The 15,932-nt window shown below is 38.1% G+C and overlaps 1 protein-coding gene across 3 annotated transcripts in view; it reads left to right on the forward strand.

Annotated features, from left to right (window-relative positions):
- The window catches only part of CNTN6 (contactin 6), a 606,070-nt gene that overhangs the window by 580,789 nt on the left and 9,349 nt on the right, over positions 1–15,932 (forward strand). For all 3 annotated transcript variants that reach the window (XM_006868658.1, XM_006868659.1, XM_006868660.1), the window contains 3 exons: positions 2,851–3,085; positions 3,198–3,313; positions 4,782–4,968. In XM_006868658.1, coding sequence (XP_006868720.1) covers positions 2,851–3,085; positions 3,198–3,313; positions 4,782–4,968 — 538 coding nt within the window. The remainder of the gene's footprint in view (positions 1–2,850; positions 3,086–3,197; positions 3,314–4,781; positions 4,969–15,932) is intronic.

Consider the following 15,932-nt stretch of genomic DNA (forward strand, 5'->3'; position numbering starts at 1 on the left):
GACAGAATAACAACTTTTATAAAATGCCTTTCTATGGTTTCTATAGTATCTTTTTACTTTAAGGGTCCACAAACTGATCCATGGGCTAAATCTGGTCAGTTACCTGTTGTTCTACATAAATTAGTTTACCTTCATGCCCATTCTTTTAGATATTGTCTATTGCTGCTTTCATGGAGTTATGATATACGTTTTTTATGTATACTCTCTTGACTGTTGCAGAAGTTTGCTGACCCTATTTTTTAAAATTGAGTAAAATAAAAATAATTTACCTGTGTGGTTTTTCTTGGGATCTAACTTTGCACGTTACTTCAGAAACTAATGTATGCGTTTTCCCACCTATTATTCATATTTGGCATCATAGATGTGCTAATACTGAGTCACCTTTCTTTACTGCCCAAATTTCTTTAGAGAAGTTATATATATTTAAGAGGAGGTGTTCAGGTAATGCATGTTAATAACTTTCAATTTAATGAACATTAAAGGTGCCCTGGTTACGTGTTAGACTGCTAAATCCGAGATCGGCAGTTAGAGTCCACCATCTACTCCATGGGAGAAAGATGAGGCTTTCTGCTCCTGTAAAGATTTATAGCCTTGGAAACCCAGATGTTGTTGTTGTTATTATTAAGTGCCGTTGAATAAGTTCAGCAATTTGAGGAGCAAGCAGCTGGTGAGCTTGAGCTGGCTACCTTGCAGTTCAAACTCACTTTATAGTCCAGTGCAATAACCCACAGTGCCACACCAGGGTTGCTATGAGTCAGAACTCACTTGATGGCACCTAACAACAACAAGATTGACAGCCTCAGAATCCATATACAGGGTCACTATGAGTCAGAACTGACTTGAAACCACACAACCACCACCACACTGAGTATGATGGAGTCAAACATGTTTAAGAAACACCATGAGACACATTAACTGCACTTGACCAAAAGAACTCAAGTGCTCTCCGGACACTGATGACTAACCATCTTGATTAAATCTAAGACTAAAGAAGCAAATTGTAATTAATCTCTCCCATCCCACTCAGAATTATCTTTAGTCCTGATCGCCACAAAAAAAGAAGAGAAGCTAATTCAAGGAAACATTCTCTTTTCCCAGATTTCAGAAAATGTATTATTTTCCCCTCTGTTTTTACTTTCTCTATTTGTTACTGTTTCACATGACTAGAAATACACACCAACTCAGGCCATCTCGGTTAATAGGGATTTATTTTAAAGTGACATGATAAGTAACAAGGACAGAAAAATATCTCAGCATCTAAGCAGACAGGTCAAATGGAAAACCGAGTGTTGTCCATCATTGTTCTGTGTAAAGTAGCTCTAGACGGGTGGGTGACAGCTACTCTAATCCTACAGCTCCAGTTTGAATGGGTTCTCATGCTTCTAACTCAGCACTACTTAATTTCTATCCTTCCAGTTTTCCATTCAACCTCATGCCTCCTCTCTCTCCAATTTATACCTTCTGTTTCCTCCTTGCTCTTATTGCCTCAGTGTCCCTGCTACTGCATGGCTTCTGCTTATTGTCTGTCTACTTTATGCTACCAATTTTTGGGTTTCTAGCTCTTGTAGCATAGTGGTTACGAATTGGGCTGCGATCCACAAGGTCAGCAGTTCGAAACTACCAGCTGCTCCGCAGGACAAAGATGAGGCCTTCTGCTCCCATAAAGATTTACAGCCTCGGAAACCCTGTACAAGGGTCGCTATGAGTCGGAACCGACTCCACGGCACATAACAACATCTATATACTTTATAATCAAACTATGCAAGTGGACGAAAGGCATTCACTGAATTCATTAATCACTATAAAGATTTTGTATCAGAATGCCTCCAGGATACTGACCAAGATGATTATGTTTGGTTTTGGTGCCATAACTGGGTAATCAGATAAGTTCTCAGGGGCAGAATGTAGTCATACAATAAACGGACACCTATGAATAAGGAAATCACAGGAATGGATTTGTGGACATGAGGGACTCGTGTATGCCCATATTAGTGAATGGAAATGTTTAGAGGAGAAAGAAAAAAAAAGAGGCAAGCGTTTTTTCATTTTTCTTTGGAAAAATTACTAAAGACAACATTGATTTCTATTATACACTTTTCTTGTAATTAGTTGAAACGTTTGTCTAAATTCAAACCATAGTTTCATTTTCATTTACTTACTTTATATGATTATGTGTAATGCTTAATGTCTACAGCATTATGGGAAAATATAAATTCCTATTTTATAAGTTTAGTAACTTAAGATTTTAGATGTATTTTACAGTTTGCTTTCTGTGGGAGTTAGCTTTTTAAATTTCAGAAAGAAATGCATACTGATACTACAAGTGAGTATGTATGATAAAATATACTAGAGGTCCTTTATACTTTTAAAAATAAATATTCTATCTGTCATAGTATATGTATTATTACACAAGAATTATTATTACTCACATCTCACAAGAATTTATGCAAAAATAAATTTGTGAAACTAAAGCATTTCCAGGCTTGAAATAAATGGTTACTAAGTTAATTTTGCACTGTTTAAAGATTCATATCAAAATTATGTTTTAATTTGTAAAAATTTGCAATTTTCTAAACCATTTTACTAAAACTTATGAATAATCATGGAAAAAGATAAACATAGTGAAGCCTTATTTATATTTTCTGTTAAAAGCTTCAATTATGTATCTGTGTACCTTTAAGTAGAATGATTTTCCAAATTTGTATTCAAATAAAAGTAATTTTTCAATACTTCATTAAACAAGGTAAATACCCATATTTGTTTCTGTGTAGGAAATAATCAGTGAACATTTATGATAGCTCAATGACATAGTTTTGCAAATACTTATTGTTTGATCACATTCTGCCTAAGTCAATTCCAGAAGAACTACAGAATGGTGAGGGATTTGGATACATCATTATGTTTCGACCAGTTGGCTCAACAACTTGGACCAAGGAAAGAGTCGTTTCTGTGGAATCATCAAGATTCATTTACAGAAATGAAAGTATCATCCCCCTCTCTCCCTTTGAAGTTAAAGTGGGAGTATATAATAACGAAGGAGAAGGATCCCTCAGTACTGTGTCTATTGTCTACTCTGGGGAAGATGGTAAGTTGAGGTCAGCTCTGAAATAATCTTCTTGGAAATAGTGTATTATTACAAGTTCGGTTTTACATGAACCACTCTGTTAAAGTTGGTTTTATCTTTCTCTGGATGGTAGAACCTCAACTGGCCCCAAAAGGAACTTCTGTCCAGAGTGTCTCTGCTTCTGAAATGGAGGTTTCTTGGAATGCTATTGACTGGAATAGAAACACTGGTCGAGTGCTGGGCTATGAGGTAATCCACATTCATTTCATTTACCCAGCACAGTAGTTCCTGTTCAGTCATCTACTCCTACCTCATTCTTAGATAAGGAGAATGAAAAGATAGTCTTTCCAAATGACCAGAGACAATCAAATTAACAAATGAAAGCCATTTAAAAATGGTCAGTTGATAATTTATTATTATTTGAGCTATTTGAGTCATATTTACATCTTGGCATGAGAAAAATGTCTGGATAATCTTCAACAATCTGAAATGATCTAGAAGAGTTTCAATAGGAAACCTATTTGAAAATTGGAGATAGATTTGAAAAGATGTAATCACATTGGAAAAGACAGAACAAAAAAGCCAGATTCTCTTCAACCTGTTCTTTATAATCTGTATAAAGTAAAGCAAAACACTTCACATGTTTGGGTCTTCTTTCTTAGACAGTCAAGGTATGAGAATTATTAATCTCCTATTGTTCTTTTATCTCACAAGTTTATTGATTCACAAAATGGATAAAGTGATTCATTTCATTTTGGGAATAGAATTAAAAAAAGCATATTGTAAAACCTCCTTAATTTTACATCCCCTCATTCCCTCATATGAGCCCTCTGATCCAAATAGAAAGTTCTACTTATATGTTATATAGCTCTGTCGCTCCATGCCTGGACTGCTTCACCACTTATCTGACACTGATTTCTTAACATCCATTTCTAATCTCCCCTTCTTTTTAAAAGAAGCCCCGGTGGCATAGGGGGTTAAGCGTTGGGTTTCTAACTGCAATGACAGTAATTCAAACCCATCAGTCATTCCATGGTAGAAAAATAAGGCAGTTCTCCCCTGTCCCATACGATTCCCATGAGTCGGAATCGACTTAATGGCACTCGGTTTGCTGTTATGTTTCTCTTTAAACTCTTTTCTGTAACTCTACAATCTTGGGTTTCTTTAAACACATAACTTTTCCTGTATCAGTTTTGAAAGCATCTTATGTATTTTGTTTGTTTTAATTTCACACAAATGTTCTGACTTCTTGAGTTCCAAGGCACACACCTAGATTTATAATCTCTTGTTATCTTTGATCTGTCGAATGCATTGCTAATGCATAGGAAAGTATCAGTGTAAACTGAAAAATTTAAGTGTGATTCAAAGAACTCTGGAAGAAATGCCAACAGTAAACTTTTATACATGAAATATTTGGTTGATGGCATATAATCTGTTTTAATCTAATTTACACTCTTTAGATATCTCATAATATGATTTATTTTTGTTACCTAAAATGTATTTGGTAATCTAAAAGTCTCAGTTATTTAAATTTTATTGTGAATTTTATGTCTATTTCCTCTTTATATATAATAGGCTGATACTTTGCCTTTATCTATTTTGTTTACAGTACATTCTATCATTTATGTTTTTCTCTCCTTCTCATATCCTACTTCTTTTATTAGTTGATAGTTGTTGGGAAACAATGACCTGCTTGCTCTTCATTCTTAATGATCAGGTGTTATACTGGACAGATGACTCCAAAGAATCCATAATTGGTAAAATTAGAGTCCGTGGAAATGTCACAACCAAAAACATCACAGGGCTGAAAGCAAATACACTCTACTTTGCTTCTGTGAGAGCTTACAACACTGCTGGGACAGGACCCTCCAGTGCCCCCGTCAATATCACCACCAAAAAGGCTCGTAAGTACACAGAATACTCTAAGTGCCATGGTCCTTTGCTTAATCTCCCCTTCTTTCCTCTCATTTTATCATTGTATTGTCTAGATTATTTGTTTAGGTGAGCTTTCTCTTGATAAGTTCTGTCGAGTCAGTTTCGACTCATAAGAACCCTGTATAGTGTTTCCAAGGAGCAGGTGGTGAGTTTGAACCACTGACCTTGCAGTCCAGTGCTTATCCTACAGTATCACACTAGAACTCTTATTAATACTTGTTGAAATTATGTATCAATCAAAATACACTGACAAGTGCTTTCTACAATCCCCAAAGGAGGAGGTATTCTGTAGATGTGTAAGAGTATACACTCAGGATTTACAAGAGAAAATGAATAGAAAGCATATGGCACATGTCGAACCTGAGTTCAAAAGCTGGGTTTTCATCCTTAGAACCATACGTGCTTATTTAGTCTTTTAGGATCTTAGTTTCCTATTCTGAAAATTGAGGGGAAAGTAAAATGAACAGAGAGGGGGCGGGGTAGATGGCCATACTTTGTCTTCTAAGGGACATATCAGGAAGAACTAGTCCCTGGAAAAGAACCTGGTGTTTGGTCAAGTGGAGGGTCAGCATAAAAGAGCATGACCATCAGTGAGATTGACACCATGGCAACAACACTGGACTCAAATGAAGCAGGAGCTGTGATGATGGTGCAGGTCAGGCAGTGTTTCAGTCTGTTGCACCAAGGGCCACTGTGAGTCAGACTCACTCAGTGACACCTAACAACACTTATTTGCTCATCGACTTTTCCTTAGGATTGCAAGCGCTAACCAAGAGAAAGCAGCTAGCACATGCCTTAGTAGGTGCTCAGCAAATGTTTGCTGTTATTGATTGTGCAATCGTTCTGCATTGTACCATGTTAAGTGCCTTTGAGCAGATTCAGAGGAGTGGCTAGTGGAGTTAGCAGTCCAGTGCTTATCCTATAGCACTATACCATGAGTCCAATGTAATCCTGTTGTTGTTAAGTGCTGTTGAGTCGATTCTGACTTATAGCAACCCTGTATAGGGTTTCTAAGAAGCAGCTGGTGAATTTGAACTTCTGACTTTGCACACCAGTGCTTTATCCCACAGTACCATACTCCTAGCACTGTGAATTATCTAGATTTTTTCCCCCTCAAATTTCTTTCCACTACAGTTTACCTGGAAGACCCTCTAATGCAAGAATTAAGTCTTCTGATAATTTTTCTGTCTCTGAATATACCAAGTGCCATTAGCAAACACAGCATCTTCTAAAAAACGCTTAACTATTGATTGTTGCTGCTTTTTACTTTTTGATTGAGTCAGGTATTGTACAAACAACCTGTAACATGAGGCATGATTATGAATACAAACAGTTCTGATTATATAGATCAGTAATTTTAGTTGGTTATAGGCCATGGAGTCAGTTCCAACTGATAGCAAGCCTTTCTAGGGTTTCCGAGGCAGTAAATCTTTACGGGAGCAGAAAGCCTCATCTTTCTCCCTTGGAACAGCTGGCAGTTTTGTACTGCTGACCTTGAGCTTAGAAGCCCAACTCATAATCACTACACTACCAGAGCCCCGTAAGTCAGTAATAGATGCAAAATATATGATGGGGCTTCAAAAATTTATGGAAATATGGAACTAAAAGACAGAAGAAGCTTTCCACAAGTTTTTTGAAGCTCCCTTGTATTTTTAAGATCGCTTACATTTTACATATTCTTTTAGAGGAAACTAAATTATTAGTGTTAGGTTTTTAAAAATGCATTCTTTTCCTCTGAATCTTGATGAGCAAAGAGAAATAAATATGCTTACTTGTGTCTGAGAAAGAGTAAGACATGAAGGAACGTGCCTGGTGTGCAAATGGTTAAAGCATTTCACTGCTAACTGCAAGGCCACAAGTTCCCCATTCACTTACAGGTGAACTCAGAAAAAAGGCTTGGTAATCTACTTCAGAAAAATCAACCATCCATGCGCTGGCAACTACTTTGGTTTGAGCACCAATGTGTTGCCACTAACCAAGACAACCAATCCAGCTGTCTAGGAATGCTGTGTTCGTTTTGCTTTTTATATTGGGGAATCACAGGTGGTTGAGTAGAGTGAAAATCAAGTGGTATTAAAGGTTTGTTTTACCCCTTTATGCATAGACTTATTATGTGCATAAACAACTTGAAACTGTCAAGTTAATAGGTCTTTGATTACAAAGTACATTATTCATCTATATTGACATCACCAGAGAAACAGAGCTGTGTTCTAATTTTAGCTTCACCACAGACTCATGACCTCAAACAGGCTGAAACAAACATTTTCTCTAATTTCTGAGCTGTTAAGTGGAAATCCCCTCTTGCCCTCACTCACTTTCCAAATTATCCATAAGGTGCATGAGGTGATAATTAGAGAAGCACCTTGGAAAAGAGAAAGTATGATGGAATGACTAAGAAAAAATACATAAACACTAGGATTACCCCATTTTAAGCAGAGAGTATGTGAGGACCTAAATCTTGAACCATCTCTGTTGCAGTCCACCCAATTTGGCACAACGTGGGCTGTGAGTTTACCTCAAGAGCTGGTTAGCTAGAGACTTAGTTCTAGTTTTCTTCTGTTATTTTCTCAATGTAGACTAAGTCACTATAATCATTAAGTCACTATAATCAGATACCACTACATGCAAATTGCTTCCATGCTTTCTAGAGTCCAGTAATTTTCAAATCATCTAAAAATCTGGCTGAAAATTTCTAATCAATCAGTGGTGCTAAGACTATCCAGACAGATATTTAGTTCTCACTGAAGGATAGATGCCAAAAGCACAAAAACTCTTCTGTGTGATTCAGCTTCTGTCCAAAACAAAATCAATGGCACTTTGTTGTTGTTGTTATATGCCACGGAGTCGGTTCCAACTCATAGCGACCCTGTACAGGGTTTCTGAGACTGTAAATCTTTACGGGAGCAGAACGCCTCATCTTTCTCTGACGGAACAGCTGGTAGTTTTGAACTGCTGACCCTGAGGCTCACTTAGAGATATGTAACTATAGTGTTCTTATAAAAAACAGGAAACATTTTCATGTTGATAATCTGATATTTTGGTGCAATTGTTAAACCAACAACTCTCTTGTTAACTTTTATTATACATAATTCCTTTGGCTAGTTTTAGGAATACTAAAACGTGAAAGAGAAACCAACTATTTACTTAAAATGTATATATTTTTTGTGACTTGAATTAGGTAGTTTAATGAGTGGGAGATATTTTGAAAAGTTTATGTAATAAAGACTAATTTAGCCCAAGATACAGCACTACAATCTGTTGAGTAAAAGTAAGAAGAAAGATTTAGGTTTTTTTTTTAATGAAACTTTGAGAATTGAGTGAAGGTTTACAGAGCAGATCATCAGTTTTACCATCAACAAATCGTGGCGGTGGTGGTGGTGGTGCTTATGTGCCATGGAATTGGTTTGGACTCATAGTGACCCTGTACAGGGTTTCCGAGACTGTAAATCTTTATGGGAACAGAACACCTCATCTTTCTCCTGAGGGACAACTAGCAGTTTCAAATTGCTGACCTTGAGGTTATCAGCCCAATCTTTTATCACTGCAATCTCCTTCATGTAACAACCGATATTCCACTTTTTTCCTGTGGTTCTGGTTTACATTCCACCCTCTTTCCCATTCCTTTTGAGCTTTGTCCTTAGGTAAATGTTGCCCTTTTGATTTGATCATGTTGTTGTTGTTGTTAAGTGCCATCGAGTCGATTCCGACCCATAGCAACCCTGTACAGGGTTTCTGAGGCTATAAATCTTTACGAGAGCAGACTGCCTCATCTTTCTCCCACGGAACTGCTGGTAGTTTCCAACTGCCAACCTTGAGGTTCGCAGCCCAATTCGTAACCACTAGTCTACCAGAGCTCCTTTGATCTTGAATGGTTGCTAATCCCAAATTGCACATACCTTACTAGAGTTGCTGTTGTTTCTCCTTCCCTGCCCTCCTCCAGCCCCAAAGTCAGTGTTTCAAACTCACTAGCTGCTTCTTGGAAACCGTATACAGGGTTGCTATGAGTTGGAATGGACTTACCGGCACTTAACAAAAACAACAATACCCATCTATCTTTCGCATGAAAATTGTGTACCATTCCAGATCTGAAGGGTGGCCAAGAGCTATGGTGTTGGGTGGGTCTGAGGTTTGGGAAGAAGATTCTGCTAACTGCAGTTGCATAATTATTGAACACTGCTGTGTGCAAGAGCCTATGTTGAATTTCTACATACATCATCTCATTACATTTTTATGAGAAATCAGGTTGGCATTTTAATTCCTAGATAATAGAAAACAGATGCTTAAAAAGACTTTATGCCCCTCGTTAGACCAATATAGTACAAACTAGGATATTCTGAGTCTTCTCATCCCATTACCACTGGGCTTATTTATAGTCTTCCTCTCTAAACATCTAACTTCCTCAATGCTCTCAATTTTCATTCCAAAACAGAAATTGCTTGAGATTTTTCTTCTTAAGGCATTGGTTGATGTTCAATGAATTCTAGAGGTACCATGTTACCAAGAGCTGATGGCACTGAAGGAAAAGTCCAAGCTGCACTGAAGACATTGAAGAAAAACAAGACTCTAATAATTGGTGGAATACAATTTTGGTATACAAAATTGAAATGTTTCAACAAATTAATGGGGCTCATTAGTCTATGCCAAGAAATTCGAAAGACAACTACCTAGCAAACTGATTGGAAAATTCTTTCTTTCCTGTCTTGTTAATGACCTTTTGCCTTTTTCATGTATGGTATTCTTGATATTCCACAATGCTTCTGGTCTTCAGTAATTAGTATCTAATTCATCAAATCTGTTATTAAGATGGTCTTTAAACTCAGGTGGAATATACTCAAGGTCATAAAAATAAAAAAATAGAATCATACCCCACTTGTCCCTCATGTAATTCTGTGGTCCATTCTATTCCTAAGAAGAAAAACTAAGGGAAAGGTCATCTTTTTTTTATGTATCTTCATACCTTTCCTTGCCTCTGCCATACCTATAAACAGTCAAATGCCATTTGTCTCTTGCAATCTTTCTCTCGGTATGGTGTTACTGGACTGCTGACTGTAAGATTTGTGGTTCAAACCCACCAGCTGATTTTCAGAAAGCCTTTATAGGATCACTATGAGTCAGAACCAACTGAACAGCAATTTCATCTTTTCCCACAGTTGCCCCTTTTACATATTTGTATTTCCTGCATTTTCTCATAGTGTTGGCATTTGAGAGACAACATTACATAATGTAAGGATCAAGGAATTCAGAATGAGTCTATGTTGGTTGTAAATCCCAGCTCAGGTGCACACTAGCTATGAGAGATCTAAGTACTTGATAACTATGAGCCCACTTTTTCTGTCTGAAAAACAGACATGGTGATATTTGCCTCTAGAGTTTGCTCTGAGAATTAATGATATGATGAACACTAAAGCAACCAATAGGATAGCATAGACACAGTTCAGTGTGAATTAACATGTACTGTTTTATTCTATTATACACTTCCTTCAGAGATTTTCTTTTATATATGTATATAAAAGAAAAAAAAATCTCTGAAGGAAGTGTATAATAGAATAAAACAGTACAGTGAATAAGAAAAACCGTAGAAGAATTGATGCTTTTTGAGTTATGGTGTTGTGTTGGAGGAGAATATTGAAAATGCCATGGGCATACATCCGTTTTGGATAAAGTGCAGCCAGAGTGCTCCTTGGAGGCCAGGATAGCCAAACTTCATCTCTCATACCTCGGATATATAGTCAAGAGGGACCAATCGCTGGAGAAGAGTATCATGTTTGATAAGGTGGAGGGAAAGAGGGAGAGAGGAAGACCCACAACAAGATGGATTGGCCAAGTGGCAGCATCGATGGACTCAAGCGTGGCAACAACAGTGAGGTTGGCCCAGGATCGGACAGTGTTTCGTTCTTCTGTGCATAAGGCCGCTAAGGTTGCTATGAACCCTGACTCGATGGCACCTAACAACAACAACAACAACAATGTGTGTGTGTGTGTGTGAGTGACTGTATATGGATATATGGAACTCTGGTAGCGTAGTGGTTACGAATCGGGCTGCGAACAGCAAGGACAGCAGTTCAAAACTACCAGCTTTTCTGCAGGAGAAAAGATTTGTTGTTATGTGCCGTGGAGTCGGTTCAGACTCATAGCGACCCTTTACAGGGTTTCCAAGGCTGTAAATCTTTTATGGGAGCAGAAAGCCTCATCTTTATATATCCACACACACACACACACACACACACACACACACACACACACACACACACTGCAAAGCCATTTGAACTGCAAGGTCAGCGGTTCAAGCTCACCAGTCGCTCCTCAGAAACCCTGTACAGTGTCATTATGGTTCGGATCTGACTCGACGGCGACGGCACTTAACAACAACAACACAATATATATGTATTTGTTGTTGTTAGTGCTGTGAATCGCCACACCACACCAAGGCACTATCCCTGAATCTAACTTTGATTTTCCATGTCCTTGAGATGGCATCAAAATGACTTATGAGTCATGGTAAGAGCAGAAGCTATCTGCATCCATCGCTCTTTGCTACCATCCCTGGCAGGGTTTCCAGTCTGAGATATGATGATCCACTGCTAATCTGAGAAAACTGAACTCACATTTACCAAAATTGCTACCTTACCAAAATTGCTACCTTTTCTGTCTGGATAAACTATCGCAAGATAAATCTTGCACAAGGTTAGATTTAAGTAAGCATGACCTTTCTCTTCATCCTATTGATATTTTAGTGAGGAGGAGGCAATCCATGTTGTCAAAAAAATAAATAATTAATACCATATATAGTGTAATAAAGACACTGCGTATGAAGGCAAATCAATATGCCTATATGCGCAAAGCTACATGATCCAATAAAAGCCCTGGTAGCATAGTGGAATATGAACTAGACTGCTATCCTCAAGGGCAGCAGTTTGAATCTACCAGCTGCTCTACAGGAGAAAGATGAGGCTTTTTACTCCTGCAAATATTCACAGCCTTGGAAACGCTATACATGTTCACTATGGGTCAGAACCAACTTGGTGGCATATAACCTCCACCACCATATGTTGTAATCGCATAAAAGATAAAAAGGAGTTAGTGGGAAAAGGTACCACCCAACAGAAGGAGCAGAATATGTAGTTACAGAAGTGATTGCCACTTTTGTTTCTGTTTATTATGATAATCGAGATGATAGTGTTTGTTGGTTTTGGTGTTTTTTTTTTTTTAATAAATGTCAGTGCTTAAAAATACAAATAATTTAATCATAATACTGACAAAGGATGTGAGTAGACATTTCACAAAAGAGAACTTTCAAATGGCCACCAAACAATGAAAAGATGCTCAGCATCATTAGCCATCAAAAAAATGCAAATTAAAACTCAATTAGATACCATTTCATTCTCTCCTGTTGTTGTTAAGTGCCATGGAGTTGTTCTAACTCATTTTTACCATGTACAGTGTTTTCAAGAAGTAGCTAGTGAATTTGAACTGCTGACCTTTTGGTTAGCAGTCCAGTGCTTATCCCGCAGTGCTACACCAGGACTCCTAGGATGGCAGTTTAAGGGAGCCCTAGTATTGTAATGGGTTATGCATGGGTTCAAATGCACCAGTCAGTCTGTGGCAAAAAGATGAGGCTTTCTGTTCCCATAAAGATTTACAGCCTTGGAAACCCAAATGTTGTTATTATTAAGCGCCGTTGAATAAGTTCAGCAACCTGAGGGGCAAGCAGCTGGTGAGCTTGAGCTGGCGACCTTGCAGTTCAAACTCACTTTGTAGTCCAGTGCAATAACCCACAGTGCCACATCAGGGTTGCTATGAGTCAGAACTCACTTGATGGCACCTAACAACAACAGGCTAGCTAAAATAAAACATTTAAAAAAAATATGTAAGTCAGAAAATTAGAAGAGTCTGTGAGGAAATTGGAACCCTTACACCATTTGCTGATGGGAGTACAGTATGGTACAACCTTTAGAAAAATCAGTAAGGTGATTCCTCTAAAAATCTAAAGCAGAATACCATGATCCAGCAATTCCACAAATAGGTATATACCCCAAAGACTTAAAAACAGAGACACAAAGAGAACCTTGTGCAACCACATTTTTGCAATACCATTCACTATATTCAGAAGGTAGAAACAATCTATAATGGATGAATATATACAGAATGTGGTACATATATACAATGGAATACAGCAAAACCAGCAGGAGAAATGAAGGCTTGATATCTTTGGAGATTGAAGACATTAAGCTGAATGAAATAAGATAATCACAAAAGGATGAATATTATAGTATCTCCCTTATGAGAAAAGATGTGAAAAGGCAAATATATAAAGACCAGAGTTACCAGGGGATGTTAAGACACTAGAAGAAAGGGAGTTAACTGGGATGGAAAATTGATTAAGGGTATGGCTTCACAACTACTTATTGTAATTGCTGTCAACAAACTGTACATTTGTAAAAAGGTGAATTGACAAAAGTTGTGTGACAGAGCTGTGTTCACACCAGCTACAGAAAGAGCTCTGGTAGCATAGTGGTTACGAATCAGGCTGTAAACCGCAAGGTCAGCAGTTCAAAACTACCAGCTGTTCCGCGGGAGAAAGATGAGGCTTTCTGCTCCCGTAAAGATGTATAGCCTCAGAAACCCTGTACAGGGTCTCTAAGAGTTGGAATCGACTCCATAGCACATAACAACAACAACAGAAAGAGGAGAGAGCATCTGCTGCAGCTGCTTATGTAAAAGTAGTAACTCATGGGGACGTGTTCCCTGATTTGTAGGTTTACGGTTATAGGTTCACAGGACTTTCCAGTTAAGGGGCCCAATAACATGTTTAGAGCTTCTATTCTACCTCCTACTTCATTGTGGAGTGCCTGGTACCTTAAAAGCTTGCAAAGAACTTTTCGAGCCCCCCAAACTGATTTGTCTTCAGCTAGAGCACCGAGAAGAATGAGAGTCCAGAATAGGATGGGGATGGGGGTGGGGGTGGGGTGGAGGATACGGATTGTGGGCCTGATTGCTTCCATGAACTACTGCTTCATTGCCTTGAAAGCTGAAGAACTAGATGGGGGCTGGTTACCATCACTGACCATTTTGATCAAAGTTTTCATAGTTGTTCTTTTTATTGTTAAGTGCCATTGAGTCTATTCCAACTTACAACGACCCTGCAAAATATTTTGGAGGCTGTAAATCTTTGCAAGAATATAAAACCTCATTTTCCTCCCATGGAGAGGTCAGGGGGCTCGAACTGCTGACCTTGTGACTTGAAGTCCAGTGCTTATCCTATAGAGTCCTGATCCTGGTGTGGTACTGTAGGATAAGCACTTGACCACAAGGTCGGTGGTTTAGATCCACCAGCCGCTCCTCAGAAACCGTACACAGCTCGCTCTAAGTTGGAACCTACGTGAAGGCACTTAGGAGCTGAACCACCACACTCCAGATTTTATGACAGAATTCTGATTGGAAAAAAATAAAATAAAAAGCCTGGGCTGCAGAATAGAGTTTCAAATTGTAGCCTGTCTGGAGGCTGAATGAACCCCTGAACCTACTGCTCAGAGATAATCTTTAAAGTCTATTCAAAAAATATCTGGAGGCCATTTAAAGACCAAACAATAGGTTAATTTAACTAGTAAAGAAGGTTTGCTTTGAGCAGTATGCACTTTTAAGATCTAACCCTATGGCTTTCAACTGAAAACAAGTGCTTAAAGGACAAGAGAGGAAGCTTAGGGGGCCTTGAGGTGATCTTAATAAGGATAGAAAAACTCAATCAAAGAGGGTGCAAATGGCTATACAACTCAAAAGAATAAAATCAAGGTCACTGAATAGTATGCATATACACACCCTCGGAAACCCTGTACAGGGTCGCTATGGGTCGGCTCCGACTCGAAGGCACTTAACAACAACAACAACAAACACATGAACAGGTATATGAGAGAAGGTTTTGCTGTGTATATTCTCACGACCACCAAAAAAAAAAAAAAAATTAGGATAGATAAAACTCATTGTTTCCATTGTTAGTACCGTGGCTTAGCATTGGCATAAAAGTGATGTTGGGGGGGGGGGTGGAGAAAGAAAACTGAGGGGCGCTGCACTGATGTCATGTAAAGAAGATCCGTATTTACAATTGTTATTAAGTGCCATGGGCTGGATTTGACCCATAGCAACCCTGTATAGGGTTTCTAAGGAGTAGCTGATGAGCTTGAACCACTGACGTTGCAGTTCAAATGACTTTGCAATCTGACGCATTAGCCCACAGCACCACACCAGGACTCCAGATGTACAATAAAGGGAGACAAATATTTACATCAATTCTAAAAGGAATAAAAACAAAACCAAGACATTGTTGACGCCCAAGTAACGGAAAGTGTTTGTGAATTATGGGTCACTTTGGCCCCTGACATTGACTGACTAACCCTCTGCACTAGATTCTTTTTTCCTATAAATATGCAATCAATCCATATTTAGACATAAAGGAAGCATTAAGCTTTTATTTCATCTTGCACTTACGTTCTTTCTCTCTTGCCCAAATGTCAACCCCATGCTGTTACTTAGAAGTGCAACATAAGAAGTTGTTTTTGAATTGAGTTCACAGTGTGAACTACAGTTGAATATAAATGCCATCTACAGAAAAATTGATCACAGGAAAACCATTAGAGCTGTGCAGGGCTAGTCTAATGTTGCACCACTGTCATTTGATTAATAGAAAATGATTTAGACTTTTGAAATCAGAAAGATTTTTTTTTTTTTAAAGTATAAAATACTTGTCTCTTAAGTCTACCAATGACCAATTTGATGCTAGCATCCAAGACATGGGTTTCATATTATCCCTGTTACAGTATTTTGGTTTTTCAAGGGAATAAAAATTTCAATTTCATCAAGTGTATTTGCAACCCAGTGTGATTAGTCATATTGAATTTAGGAAACCTGGGACTTCTGAAGTCTTCAGAAACAGTTTTTT

The sequence above is a fragment of the Chrysochloris asiatica genome, unplaced genomic scaffold (genome assembly GCF_000296735.1).
Source record: "Chrysochloris asiatica unplaced genomic scaffold, ChrAsi1.0 scaffold00121, whole genome shotgun sequence".
NCBI lineage: Eukaryota > Metazoa > Chordata > Mammalia > Afrosoricida > Chrysochloridae > Chrysochloris > Chrysochloris asiatica.